The sequence below is a fragment of the Microtus oregoni genome, unplaced genomic scaffold (assembly GCF_018167655.1).
Source record: "Microtus oregoni isolate MIOR12 unplaced genomic scaffold, Mior012 000056F_ref0000123, whole genome shotgun sequence".
Taxonomy (NCBI): Eukaryota; Metazoa; Chordata; class Mammalia; order Rodentia; family Cricetidae; genus Microtus; species Microtus oregoni.
Genome location: NW_024543832.1, coordinates 11165762 through 11181361, shown reverse-complemented (window position 1 = coordinate 11181361; position 15600 = coordinate 11165762). Strand labels below are relative to the sequence as shown.

General features: G+C 34.6%; 1 protein-coding gene across 4 annotated transcripts in view; it reads left to right on the top strand.

The window, feature by feature from the left end:
* Ppp3cb (protein phosphatase 3 catalytic subunit beta) overlaps positions 1-13644 on the top strand; it is a 46633-nt gene extending 32989 nt beyond the window's left edge. The window contains exons 11-15 of one of the 4 annotated variants that reach the window (XM_041638894.1): positions 2334-2360; positions 4315-4396; positions 5124-5221; positions 10537-10566; positions 12022-13644. In XM_041638894.1, the coding sequence (XP_041494828.1) occupies positions 2334-2360; positions 4315-4396; positions 5124-5221; positions 10537-10566; positions 12022-12200 (416 nt within the window). In that variant the 3' untranslated portion in view covers positions 12201-13644. Of the gene's footprint in view, positions 1-2333; positions 2361-4311; positions 4397-5123; positions 5222-10536; positions 10567-12021 lie in introns of all 4 variants that reach the window. The other 3 variants (XM_041638892.1, XM_041638896.1, XM_041638895.1) reach the window with 3 other exon arrangements.
* The last annotated feature ends 1956 nt before the right edge of the window (positions 13645-15600 follow it).

Below are 15600 nucleotides of genomic sequence, written 5' to 3'. Positions count from 1 at the left end.
ATATATTCCTTTTAAACAGATCTTATTTATCTTAATGTTTTTCCTATTAAGACATAGCATAAATTATGCCAACTTACTTATTTGTTTTATTATTCTTGCATTCCAGGGCTGAATTAAATGTCATCATTAAAGAGGCAGTATCATTTGATAAAAAAAGATAATGGTTTAGTAGTACCTTTCTTTTTTTCTTTTTCTTTTTGTTTTTTTGGGTTTTTTTTTTTTTTTTGTCTTCTTTTTGTTGAGGCAGGGTTTCTCTGTGTACCTCTGACTGTTCTGGGACTCATTCTGTAGACCAGGCTGTCCTCAAACTCAGAGATTTGCCCTCCTCTCTGCCTCCTAAACACCTTTCAATTTTATTTGTAGCTATACAGTCTTGGAAAAGTCACCCAGCTTCTTAAGATCTTCTCATTTATAAAGTGAGAGAACAGAAAAGATGACATTTTAATCTCAAGTAACTTTTACAATTTTCAGCACCATTTATGACAGTGTTTCTACGAGAAAATACAGACCTCTGTTTTGCATACTAGAAATAGATCCCTCACTGTTAGGATTATAGATGCAGTTACTTCTCACTTTTTTCACCCTTTCATTAACCAGGTTATTAGTATCAGGAATTCTAAGAAAAGAATAAAAAAATATGAATGAAGGAGTTTGCATAGAGGAATAGGAGTACTTGGGAGAGAAACCATTAAAAGAGTGGAAGAAAGTGGAGGGTGTTAGGATAGATGCTAAAGTTCAGCATAGGATCCAGAAAAGAACTACTGGAGCATGCTACTGCCATTCTTCATTGTTTCTTTCCCTTTATGCGTTCTTTCTCTGTCCCTCCTTTCTCCTTTCCTTTTTGTTTATTTGGGGGGTTTTTTGGTTGTTTTTTGAGACAGGGTTTTTCTGTGTAACCACCCTGACTATCCTGGAACCTGCACTGTAGACCAGGCTGACCTTGAACTTACAGAGATCCACCTGCCTCTGCCTCCTGAGTGCTGAATTTAAAGGCCACCATGCCTAGCCTTTCTCCTTTCCTTTCATCATAATGACTTAACTTATCTCTTCTCATTCTCTTTTTCTGTCCCTCAGTGAAGCCATTCTACAGATCTGGGAAGAAATCTGACTTTAGAAAGAAAACTTGATAAAATGTGGTTTGGGATGGAGGTTGAATGAGGGTTTAGTTTTTCTTTAGAGAAAGGGAGAAAGTAGGATTAGAGATTTCCAGAAGCAGGAAAGAAAGAATAGTTTTTAGTTATTTGCTTTTGAGATTTGTTGAAATGAATGAAGGCTTTTATTGATGGCTCTTTGGTATTCTGTATTGTTTGCTTTGTGCTTGTATGAGTAGTTTTTTTTCCAAGATAACCTTACATAAACATTGCATATAAAAATGTGTAGCATCCTTTTTTAGAGGTGTTAATCATGAAAGAATTTTTGAGCACCGATTTCTATGATATTTAGAATGCATACATTTCTAGATATTTATCTTTTGTCTTCAGTTTGGTTAAAGAAATGCATAATCTATGTATTAACAATGCCACTAAATAAAACTGTGGTTCCTATAATGCAATCAATCATATATTAGCAATAGAATGTAGGATCTGGAAAACTCAAATTAAACCACCTCCACTGTCTACTTTTAAAGCTGTTTACTTGTTTTGAAGCAATCTGTTGCTATTTTTGCAAAAGGTGTCCCCCTGTCCCTAGATTGGATTGGGAACAAACAGAAAATAGTTAATTTTGAAAGCATTCTACAATTCAGATTCAAGAAATCATGTCATGTTGTTATGGAGTATGGGAGGTTCAGCTTTTTCTTTATTGTGAGTGGGTGAGCCTTTCTCCTGATGAAAGTTACTCATATTTTCTGTACATGCTACAGATTTTGCATATATTGGTATCCTTGAAGAATCACATGAGTTTGTATCTTATTTGTGTCATTGCTTTTCACTTAACATACTTTCATGGGCGGCATATTTACTTAGGGTTATTACTATAAATGTGTGATTGTTAGCATAGTCTTTTATTGGTCTTATGTGTTTTCACGTGATTTTTTTCTGTCCCTAATTATGTCTACTTTCATCAAAAATTATAATCATTCTATTCATATTTCTTTCTGAACACATATCTTTCAAGAAATCTTTGCTTTAGAGCTCTACCTTGTAGCATCTGTCTTTTATTTACCAAGTTCTATAGTACTACATTTTTCAAATAGAAGGGCCTTCATTTTTTCTCCCTTTCTTTATACATTCATCCTTCAATACCACTGCCAAGTTAAATCTCTATCTTTTTATTTGTCTCAACCACCTTTTCTCCATCATTCACTTCCTTTTTTCTGGACTCTCCATCTGAAGAACGGCTCATATATGGCAATAAAAAAGGTACAGACCAGACAGAGTAACATTGTTTTGAAATATGACTTCATAAGTTACCTCATGTCCATGTAAGTTGGCATATCTGTTGAGTAATATTTTGAGAGTCTTTTTGGGCCTTTTGCAAATTTAGCCTGACTCTTAACATGAGTTAGTGTTTGATATTTTAGAAGTCATATTCCAAGACATCTGTCTTTCTGTGCATGGAAATAGTTTTCCCTCTTTTCATTCCTCTTGTTTTAAAATTTCATTCTTTTGCTTATTTGTAATGTTTTGTACTTTTTCCTGCATGATTAGGGGTGTTTGATTGTCTGTCTTATTCCCCAAAGTACCTTTAAAGTGGACATTTGCTTTAATATGATGCATGATGTGTTTGTAGACTGATTTTAAATCCTGATTTGTACAGTATGTTTATGTTTCTCAAAATTTTTTATTTGAATTCAGTATAGTTTTCATATCATTTGGTTTTACAAATATATAAAGGCTGAAAATACAAATGTATGTTGTTATAGCCATCCTTTTCAACCTGTTTCTCCTTATACAAATCAAAATATTTTAAAATTTCTGCCAATTTAAAAATGAAATATCTATATTAATTTATTAGAAGAAAATCAGACTTTGTATCCTTGGAAAAGTTGTTTAATGATCTCCTTGGGGTCTTTAGTCCATAAAATAAGCAAATATCTCCAGTGTATCTTCAGATTCTAATATTCTTTGATAATTAACCTTTTTTTCTTTTCTATTTTTTTTTTTTAATCTGAAGAGCACCTCTTTGATGTTGTAATGACCACATAGTTTTTTTGGCGCTTTAGTGCTCCCAATATTTCAGTATTGCCCTTTAGAGAATAACAAAGTAATTGGAGTCCTGCTCTCTAAGTATATGCTGTTTTCATCCTTGAAATTGGACTTCTTTTTTCCTTTTAATTAAGCCTAGTTATGATCTTAGTTTTTAGTTATATGTGTTTGTAGTCTGTTTGAATTTTAAATGAAATGCTCTCACCTACAAGACTTCTGATTGATTAGACCTCTTCATACCTAAGGTCCATTTTGCTCTAGCTTCTTAGGCCTTTCCTTGACCTTCTCCTCAACAGTGGTGCTTCCATGTGCGTGTTTTCATCATGTTGAAGTACAAGTTTAAGGAAAAATGGGTCCAGATTGACTCTGATTGCTATATATATGGTAACAGGACTGAGATTGTTGTTCCTGCTGGAGACCAAAGAAAGGAAGAGTAACCTTTGAAGTGCCTTTGGCCAGCCATGGAGCCAGTTCTTTTGGTGTACTGTTTAGCCAGCTTTTTGAGGGAGTTTCTTCTTACTCTCTGTTTCACATTCAATGCCTATGGTTATAAAAGCTTAAGTATACTTGCATGAGTATGGAGGCCAGCTAGTCGATGAAGTTGAGATATTCATTGTTGCTGAAATACTGCTGTAGTCCCTACTTTGTGATCACCATTGTAGTTATTATTTCCCTTTGTACATTATTTATAGATTAACTTAGAGTCACGAAGCTTATTCTTTAATAATAAGAGATTTTTCTAGTGTGCATGTTAAAGGCTTTTGTGGTAGTTAAACAGAAGTTTTTCATTTGTCTTCTGCATGCCATAGGCTCCCATGAAAACTTAAAAGTATAGGATTGTTCTAGTTTTTTCTCCTCTGGTTTTGGAATTCAAGTTGGGCTCAAGTCTTCCTACCCCAACCCATACCCCCTTTACTCTTTTCCTGACTAGTCAGTGTTGTGAGATAATTAAAGTTTGTGATTTGTTCTTATCAGACCCCAATATTTGATTACTGTTGAGCTAATCATTGAGGGAATGAGAAAATTTCTGGCATGATTTCATCTAGTGTCTTCCATGTGAGCTGGTAGCAGGAGACCTGGTATTGGTTTAGATGAATCTGGAATAGGCTAGTAATGCTTGAGTGCCCTAAACTTGAGCCTTTTTTTCTTTTTATTCCATTGAAAGTAGGTTCAGCTGCAGCGCGGAAAGAAATCATAAGAAACAAAATCCGAGCAATTGGCAAGATGGCAAGAGTCTTCTCTGTTCTCAGGTACGGATACATTTTCCTGATTGTTTTGCAGAAATTATTTTACTATATCTTATGATCATTGTTCTATTTGATACCTAGAAACAATGTGGTTTTTCTATTAGAATGAATTGTAAATTTATATACTGATGAGGGAAATAGAAGTTCCTTTGAATCTGGTAGTGGTTTGTTTGCTTGCTTGTTTTGTTTTGTGGTGCTGGAATCACACCCAAGACCTAAATCATGTTTAGACTAAGCATGTAGTCTGCCACTGAAATTAGGGTTTGTGACCTTTGGGTCTTGCTGTTGGAATGAAAGCACTAAATCCACACTTTGAAAATCAGATCAGGATAAGATTCTTGGTGAATTTTTTCTCATCCATATAGGATATCTGTTTTGCTAGAGTACAATGTGCCTTCCTGGGGTCAAAATTCAGGAAGAGGTTTCAGGAAAGCAATATGTATTTCAATTGTAATGTATCTACCCTCCTAAATGAAACATTTAAAATATGGGAAAATATGTATCTTGGAATTGAGGAGAAAATGTTAACAATGAATGTCATTGTATACATAGCCTATATCTGAGCCCTAGCCCTTCTTTTAAAGTAAGCATTTATTGATAGATTTTTATTTTGTTCGGTTTTGCTTTTTGCAGTTTAGAGAATCAAGCCCAGTGCTCTGTGCATGCTAGGCAAATGCTGTACCTCTGCGCTACTAACCCTTGTAATACTTGTTACATTTCTCTACTCTAGGGAGGAGAGTGAAAGCGTGCTAACACTCAAGGGCCTGACTCCCACAGGGATGTTGCCTAGTGGAGTGTTGGCTGGAGGACGGCAGACCTTGCAAAGTGGTAATGATGTTATGCAACTTGCTGTGCCTCAGATGGACTGGGGCACACCTCACTCTATTGCTAACAATACACATAATGCATGCAGGGAACTCCTTCTGCTTTTTAGTTCCTGTCTCAGCAGCTGACATAAGCAGGGTCCTATATAATAGGCAGTATCTGATTAGTACCTGGTCAGGGCATAATATTGATAGAACGGGTTGTCTTTCAATTGAAAATAATGATCAGTTCCCCAACTTTTCATAAAATGATATGGGAGCATCTCATGTCATAATTCTGAAATATTTATTGATACATTTGTCTAATGCACCTTTTTGTTTTAAAAACCCCAGTCAAGAATGTGAATCAGGGATATACATATTACTAAATTGGAAATGTGATTCCAACTTTAACTTTTAAAATTTATATAATTGTATTAGATTATGCTTACATTTTTAAGTATTTGATTTTTGAGTTAAAATTCTGCTTAGACCCAAAAATTTTCTTTATGCACTTCACTTGATAAAAGATTTATGCCAAGTTTTGTACCCTGGTAAATGATTAGAGTTTGTTTTCTGTGGTGTTTGTCAAATGTTCTATGTATAATTGACTGTCTGTAACATGCTGTTTTCTTCCTCTGCAGATAGAGCTGCTTTCCTAAATCTGTCTGTCTTTCTTTAGGGTAGCTGTATGTCTGTAAATATATGTTCAATTAAATTACTCTTTCAGACACTTGTCTGTCTTTTGATGTAGAAGCAGCTTTGTAGCACCTTGATTTTAGGTTTGCTGCATTTGTTCCTGCACTTGGTGCATTTTGAACATGAATGTAACATTAGATATTAAGCTATTGTTATAAAGGGTTGAATTTAAATCCTGTAAGTCAAAATTGAAAGGGTGTTATTAAGTGTGCCTTTATTTTGCATGAAAATAAAAAAATTATACGTAAAGCATTCCTGTAATCTGGCTCGTTGAATATTTTATGTTTTTTAAAAAGCTAACTTGATTGTTTTAGTATCTGTGTAAGTCCTGGGTAAACTTTGAAAGCCCATTATAGATTAAATAGAATAAAGTGCTGTGAATATTGCAGCCCATACACCATAGTGCTCAGTCTCAATTCTTTCCCTTATGGATAGAATACAAAAATTGTAATGTGGAAAAAAACTATACATAGAGCTACTTTGACATCTCTCCAAGGCTTATTAAAACATGCAGTGATAGATCTGTTGTCCATAATACATTTTTTTGGGTGTATTTAGTGAATTTTTTTAAGTGAAAAAAAGAAATTCCCTTATAATGTCATTTTACTTCGTTCAAAAAGAATCCTTTTTAATTAAAATAATTTTTGGTAGACAAATACTTTTTATCCTATATATGTTCTATTTTATATTATTCTATTGTCTGTTGTTTACCACTGGTGCAAGCAAGTTCAACTAAGTACAGTAATGGCTTTCTGATGGAGTAGAAACCACATATAGCTTCAGATTTTTATGCTGAATGAGGTTTTTTGTTTTGTTTTTTAGTTTTTGAAATAATCTAGAACTTTGAACATTACTGAACCACTAAGTTATATTCCCTTCCCGAGATTTCTTTTTTCTTAATTTTTGATTTGAACCAACTCTTTCTGATCTTCTTTATTTTTTTTGCCCTCTACTTTTCCTTTACAAATATTTTAAATGCCAAAGAGAATTTCATAAATTTAATTTAAACATTAATAAAACCTCAAATTTTCAATAAACATTACAAAATTGTTACTTGTAAAGGATAATTCTAATAAGGAAAAATATGCCCATTGTTTAAAAAAAAACCACAAAATTAAAAGATAGCATATTTAAATAAATCTACTTGTTAGTTTTACATTGTATCCTTGGCAAACTGTGCTTTCAGATTTCTCCGTTAGCACCTGCTAATTACATGCTTTGTTGACAGCTCAGTACTTCTATTTATTTTTAATTTGCATGAAGCTCATTCCTTCAACTTGGAAACCACCCTCAGCTGCAGGGAAGGTTTGAAAGACAGCAGCTTTGCTGAAGGGACTGTCTGTTCCTAGCATAGAGTGAGTTACTGGAAGGAGCTGAGCTTAAGGTGTCTAATTTGGGAAACTGGATAGCTCCCCAGTTCTGATGTTATGGTTTGAGCATTTGGTTGAAGTTATTTCCCTAGCATATGAAAACTTGTTTTAAAAGAAGTAACAGCTCATATAGAAACTACATCTTTGAGATTTTTTTTACTTAAAACATTGTTTTAAATCTCTATAGAGACTCTAATGTGTGTGTATGACTGAGAGATAATATGAAAATAAATTTTTGAGCCTTCAAGACTGTTTTCAGAATATAGAAATGACCTTTTCAGTATCTTTTAAATTTTTTTTTTTTGTTTTATTTTTCTGAGACATGTCTTCACTGTATAGCCTTGACTGGCCTGGAGTTCACTATATAGACCAGGCTTCCCTCGTACTCATACAGGTCCTCCAGCCTCCGTTTCATGAGGTACAAATCCTCCAGCCCCTGCCTCCTGAGTGCTGGAATCAAAAGCATAAGCACCACCGTGCCCAGCTTATTTTTAGTATCTTTGAAGCTAATTTATATGTTATTTTTGGGTGGAGGGGGTTGTTGTTGTTTTAAAAACTACAACTCTGCTGTACTTCAATTTTGGAGTTTTGTATTTTTTTCATGATAATTTGATTGGGAATTAGTCCTATAAATCATTGCATATCACAACATATGTGGGAAAATATGTAGCTGTCTCTATTTTAATAATGTCAAATTCCTATTGATTGATTGTTCTTTATTGTATCGAAGAACATAATAGTTAAAGGCAGTGCTATACTGATACTTATTAGCCCTGTGTCCTGTGTAATTGAAAATTAATAAAAGAGAAGTACAGTATGGCTTTCAGACTGAATTATATAGTTATCATGTTTCTTCTAGTTTACTATTTAAGCTTCAGATGTTCATATTTCACTTCTAAGCCTTTAAACTTCACAGAGTATATAACTTACTGTCAAGTTTCATAGCTTGGAGTTTATCAGTAGAATTTTAAACTTTTAATATAATTAAGAGGATACTAAGCCTCTTAATGAAGTCAATTTTAGTCTTTATCATACACAAGCTATAGAATGTTTTTTATCAGTCTCTTCTGCTATCACAACTATTAAACCATATTCCAATAGACTTTTTTTTCTTCTTTCAACTTTAAATTATAAAGTGTTCACATTATGAAGGGGGTTGATGATGAATGTTCGAGAACTGATAAATATATACGGGTCTCTTTTTATTCTGTTTTGTATATTTTTGTTTGTTTGAGACAAGGTCTCACTGTGTAACCCTGGCTGGCCTGGAACTCACAGAGCTCCACCCGCCTAAGTGGTGGGATCAAAGGTATGGCCACTATGCGCAGTAAGATGGATCTTTTGTCCCAGTTTTCTCTCTGGAAAAATTTTGTAAAATTCTTTGCAGATACACATTGCTAGATTTTTTTTTCAAAGTTGAGTTGCACAGTGGACATATAATGTGTATATCTGAGTAATTTGATTTAACAAGTAAGGAATATTACATCTTTATTCAATATTCATCCTCCCTCTTTTGGACTCCCAATTCACTTTATGATTAAGATCACCAGTGTTTTCTAATTTAGTTCCATTCATAACTGTTTTGGATAAAATAATTTCTAAATCATACATTTTTTTTTAAAAAAAGACATTTCAGAAACAAATATTCTAATTACCTTTATTGTGGAAGGAAAAAAAGCAGATGAATTGGAGCATTCTTGTTGTAGTTTTCTGAGCAGACACACTTTGTATACAGAAGGGTAACATTGTCAGGCAGTTACTACTCTTTGCAATTTTATTTTATTTTAAAGATTTATTTATTATGCATACAATGTTCTGTTAACATACATATACCAGAAGAGGCACCAGATCTCATTATAGATGGTTGTGAGCCACCATGTGGTTGCTGGGAATTGAACTCAGGACCTCTGGAAGAGCAGCTAGTGCTCTTAACCTCTGAGCCATCTCTCCAGCCCCTATTCTTTGCAATTTTAGATTATACTTTCCAGTGTGAACTCTTGTTTGCAAAACCCCAAAATGAGCAAACAACCTTTAAATTTTTTTGAATTATTATTTTACTATATTATTCATATGGCCTGCATATATGTACATGTACTGTGTGTGTGCATTTATGGTGTCCTTGGAGATCAGAAGAGGATATCAGATTGCCTGGGATTGGCATTACAGATGGATTGTTAGGTGTCAAGTCTCTGCGAAAACAGCAAATGTTCTGAACTGCTAACTCTGCATTGCCCAGAAAGGCATCTTTGACTACAAAATGTACAACTAAATATTCAGTTCTTTAAATGGTCCAGTGCAAGTTATACCAAGAATTTTTTTTTCTCACATGACCCTTATTATGAAATAATTAGGACTAGTTGCCTGAAGACATTTCCTTTAATTCCTTTCTGATTAGCATATGGATTTGGAAAGATGCCCAGTAGCCTTTTTTCTTCACCTAAGAATGCAGGCTTCTTGCATCTAATCAAACTAATTATCATGATAAACTGAATATAAATAGAATTTAAAAAATGTTGTAGGTGTTTAGATAGTTTAGAGTAGGAACTAAGGCATAGTAGTATACACTAATAGTCTCTCAGCTTCTTTAACAAATGCAAGATGATCAGCCTCCTTCAAAACAAACAAAACTGAAGTTCCTAGCATAGAGAACGATTCCTTTTAGAGTCCCCCTAAAGAACAGAACTTGAAAATTATATTTAGATTAGTTCAATAAATATAGGGTTCATCAGTTTTATCACAGTTGTACCAGATTTTCTGCTATACTTTGCATAGTAAATTTAAAGGGACTGAAAACCATTATTGACCCCTTCCTAGTTTGTATCTTAGGGAACCAAGTGGTGATGAATGTTGTTAATATTAGAATGAAAGAAAAGATTCTCTTGTTCCTTTTCTGCTACAGTGCTATCATAATTTTTCTGTAATGATAATACACTGATAAAACAAACATAATCAAATTCTAGCCATAAAATACTAAATTCAGGGTAAGCAATTAATACTGGAGTGCATTTGCATGGGTGCTGAGGTGTCTGTCTTTACAATAGGTCTATATGTCCTGTGCTCTGATGTCATAGTGCTGTGTGTAAGCTGTGCTGTGTTAGGAATCGGGGGATTGGGTGGAGCTCTAATACGGGTATAGTTTGTGTTCAATTGTAAATAATGATATAGTTTGGGTACTGTGATATATTAAGTGATCATTGCCTTTTCTGCTGTACAATATGACCCTTCTCATCTCTCTCATTCATTTTGCATGCCTCTGCTCACTTCTGTACAGCCACAGTTGAGGCTATTGAGGCTGAAAAAGGTACGATCAGAGTCCTTGCACTGGGCAGAGATCTGTGGTCTGTGGGTGGGCATCAAAGAATGTCCTTTGGGTGTGTCTTAGGCCTAGCTTGTGCAGATGAATCATACTGGCTGACTCATCAAGTTTAACAGTCACATTCCTTTTTTTTAATCACAAGAGCTGATACCTATAGTGTCTTTTCTCTTTCTAGTATAATCCAGAGTTTATTGTTGTTCTTTAGTGTGCGTTGTATATTATAGCATTTATGTTGCTTTTTTTAAATGGACATTATTAGACTAACCCTGCAAGTAGAGCTCTAGCCCATATTTTGTGTTTCTTTTTTTCCCCTAAGTGAAACCCCCACTAAATAAACATGTGAGTTTCTTTTTGCCCATTCTAGTTCAGGAACTGTTACTATAATGATTTTTGCTTCCTGAAATTTGGGCTATAGTTTTATAGATAAGATTATATTCATGTGAATCAAGACTTAGTTTGGTATTACACACTTCTGTTTAGTGGCCACAACCATTTGTTTGGTTCATGTTTATAAGTAGTAGTGATAGAGATTAAATATATTAAGCACCTAGACTTTAAGTAATTGTATGGCTATCTTTTTTTAAATCAGCATTTTCTTAATGGTATCTGTATCCTTCCAGATGAAATGAATAAAAATCCATAAGAATTGATGTAAGCTAGGCTTGGTGGTGAATGTCTATTCTAGCAGTAGGACATTGAGTCAGGAAGATCTAAATTTGAGGCCAAGGCCAGCCTGAGCTATGTAGTGGGACCTGTCTCAAGACAAAAGTTAAACAAAAGAACCCTTAATACTTAAGAAGGATTGCCATTTATTTTGACATAGTTTATAGTAATTGGCCAGAGAATGAAAAGAAACATGTTCTAATGGATGAAATTATTCCTATTTTACTTTTTGTTTATCAACCAAACACATTCTAACTTGGGGGACATTTTCCACTTTTTCATTTTATACTGGTACTCCTCCAAGGTAGTTCCTACCCTGCTCCGTTTTACCCTCACGTGTGTTGGGAGTTATCCTTATTTAGTGTCCTCACTTGACCCCCTCTTTGCTACCTCACCTTTGTCATGGTCACCATGTGATCTAGGTTTGAGGTAAGAGGAGATAGATTGCCGGTTTAGTAGAAGCAGACATACTGAGACCATTGCCTACAGGTTGATTTTTGTGGGCAGGGAAAGGCAATTCTAGTTTTTGTTTTGCTTTATTTTAAATAAAGCAAACAAAACCATATTAACTTGTTATCTGTGAAGCTGTCATCTTTTTATTTAAATTTAAGTGTTTCATATTTTAATGGGGAGACTAAAATGGGTATAGAATTCAATTATAAAGTAAAACTTAAGTGTTGCTATCTATAGTAATTTTCTCCTTAAAAGTCATTATGTTTTTGAAAACTCAGAAGTGTTTTTACAATTACTGACTTATCAAATTTGCATTTTGTTAAGCAATACGAGGATTCTCTCCACCACATAGAATCTGCAGTTTTGAAGAGGCAAAGGGTTTGGATAGGATCAATGAGAGAATGCCACCCCGGAAAGATGCTGTACAGCAAGATGGTTTCAATTCCCTGAACACCGCACATGCCACTGAGAACCACGGGACTGGCAACCATAGTGCCCAGTGACCAGCGGCTTCCCAGGGACTCTTAGGTCTTGGACCCCAAATGGACAGATCACCCAAGAAACTGGAGGGGTCGGCCAAGCTGATGATAAATGTCACAATCTCTCTGAAGAAACCATTGTGCTTTTTGAGACCCTTGCCCCCTTCCCGGATGGATGCTTGAGGGCCCTGGGACATGTGTTGTCTAATAAGATTGGGTAATCGCTGCCACAGTGGAGAGCAGTGAGCAAGGGGATTGGGGCAATTTCCAGTGGAGGATATCTACGCCTCCATTTATGCTTGTGGTTCACACATTTACGTTTACAAATGAGATTCCTGTTTTGTTTTGTTTTCTCAGTAGAATTAGGGTTTTTTTCAACCATGAGTTTAAATCCAATCTTTAGAGTTAATGTGGACTCTCCCCTACCCCATGAAATGTCTTTAAAAGGATGAATTAGCATGGTCTTAAAATATATTTCTGAGGTTACTAGCTGTATTTTGAATTGTAGGCAAAATCTGAGAAACCCAGTTGGTGTTTATACAAAATGCTGACCTCAGGTCTATAGTTCTTAAATGTGGCTAATTCTGTAACATAGTCTTGGTATTTTTCAATTATGAATGCATAAACTATTTCTAAGAAGACTCTTACTTGAACACAAATCCAAAAACCAATTTAGAATCTTTTTTGCCCATGTCTTTTGAGATTTACACCCCAGAGATTTAAGGGGAAAAAAAGCCTAAATTTTCAAATTATGAAGAATTACAGAATTACTCATTTAAGGAACTTTAAAAGAAGTTTGTACATTGTCAAAGTAAATTTTAATTCAAATCATGTCTGTAAAACTTGACATATTTTGTGTATGCACGTTTTCATTTTGCAAATATTTAATATATAGACCTATGATGTACAGGTACATGATGTATAGGTTACTTAGGTGTCATGAGAAATTTTAGTTTATTGTGAGTATTCCAGTTGCTTAAAAAACCACCAGGGTGATTTGCTGCTGGCTTTCTATCATTTTTATGTTTAAGTGCAAAGGAAAATTTAAAATGTCTGGAAATGTTTTTGATTAAGTAATACAGCCTAGAAGCAATGGTTCTTTTCAACTCTTCAGATGTTAGTGGAAGCATAAAAGTCAAGACTGCATGTTGAAATTTTACTTTTGATAGTTACAGAACTGCTTGGTTAAGCTAAATGGAACCATGTGCTAATTTTACACAGTTACTGACCTGTGCTGATTGCCACTGTAGTTTGGTATTTCCCTTTACTTTGGTGGCCTGCTTCCTCTCATGCCCTGGAATACAACTCAGAGCTCCAGGCAGCGGAACCATCTGTTGTTTTGTTTGCCAGAAAGTGCACCCTGTATGGTCTCCTGTCTAAGTTGAAAATGTTATGCATGTGCAGGACTATTCAAGTATTTTATAAACAGTAGCACACAATAAATTCCATGCATGGGCCGCTGCTCCTATCTCTGTGTTGGGTTTTATTTGAAAGATCTAGTCTGATTTAGCCTTTTATGCATATTGTAAAATTCTGTTCTTTGAGCTAGAATAGCCTTCAGAGATCATTCTATAGATAACTAATGATTTCATGAATTAAATTCTTGCCTTTATAAATTTTACTTGTTTCCCCCTTAAACTTTTGTTATACTTTTTTTTTAATGTGAATAGTTGTGCATTGGAGAACTTTGAATACCTACAGCAATCTTCCAAAATACAATATTTAAAGTCACTTGGGGCTGGGGATATAGTTCAGTGGAAGGGTGTTGCCAGTCATGTTCAACCCCCTACTGCCGTAAATATAATAGAAGTCATTGTTTTCGCCAACTCTCAGTTGAAAGAAATGTTCTAGTCTTGGACTTTGTTAGAGTGATATTGATAAACTGTGTTAGGATATTGGGTAGTTTAACAATAGGCAAAATACTAATGTATGGTTACTCTGAGATTGTGCATTTCCTCTGCCATTGTTGAAGTGAATATAATTTTGTGCAAATCGAGAAATTGCTCACAATTTATAATATGACAAATAGCTTTAAACAGCAACTATGATACTCATGAAGCATCAGTTTATATCAAAATATATATTTTTGCCTAATTTTAGATAAAAATAGAATCTAAAGTTTTTTATTATTGTTCAACATAATATTGATTTGTAAACAGTCCATTTGCTGCCTCTAAAATTACTATATACTTTATAGATTTTTCGTAAATTTTTTTGAAAATTACATTGTTAAAGTAGGAACTTAACTAGTATATTAAGTGCTAGGAACTTAGCACTTTGATTTCTTACTAGGGTTATATAGTATTTGTGAGAGTCACAGGTAAGCATAAGACATCATTATCAAACTTGAAGAGTTGCAGGTTGGTGTTAAAAATTAAGAAGGAGAAATCAGTGTACCTGAAAATGGTAGGTAGACTGTCATCCAGCCTCACAGACTTCTTACAGATTAATAAAATGGGAGCCTCTTTGTAGTCTACACCCTCTTCCTCCTTCCCCTCCCTCTCTCCCTCCCTCCCTCCCTCCCTTTCTTCTGAAAAGAGTCTGTGTAGCTGAGATTATGCTTCAACTCATCTATCCTCTTGCCGCAGCACCCCTAGAGCTAGAATTTTTAGTCATGAACTACGTACGATACCTAGCATTTCATCTTCATGGATATAGTTTTACTAAAAATGGTTAAATGATAATTTTCATTGTAACTCCTAATGCAAATTGTGGGGATTTCAGACCTCTAAGTTTTTACTTTAAATGTCTACCAGTGTAGGTAGCATTGCTAAAGTAGAAATATCCCCTATCAATTTTTTGCCCTGTCACTATCCTTTATATTCAAATATGACATCTCTGAGTTGGCAGAGTCAGTCTGATTTTTTTTTTTTTTTGTACCTTCTGGTTCAATCTTTAGCAACAGAACTCTTAACCCCATTGAAGGTCATCATTTAATTTTGAGGCCATTTTAATTTGAAGTCAGCCTTGAAATCTTTATTCACCTCTATTTCATCAGTGTTTTTTAATATTACAATTTCCTTTGTTTACAACTGTTTTATATGGTATTATGTAATATGTCATTGACTCCTTTGTAGTTCATGCATTACAGTTTAAGATTCCTTTGGAATCCTTTGTGTGAAAACTTTGTAATTTGATGTACTACATTCTAGGACCCCATTGCAGGACCCCATTGTTTCCAGAGGCAGGTAAGTGACACCTGTGGTCATGAATGTAAGCGAAAAGGTGGGGAGGGAAGGTGGGTTGTTTTTAGTTGTATAGAACTGCTGTCAAAATAATATGCTGTTAGGTTCTTCAGCTCTGTAGTTATAAGTGGAAGGAGCTAGGAAATGTGGTTGAACTTCCTGGATCAGCATCCCTGACCAGGTTTGGAAGGGTAACTGAGTTAAGTTTCCTTATAAATTGTATGTATTTTTACTCAGTA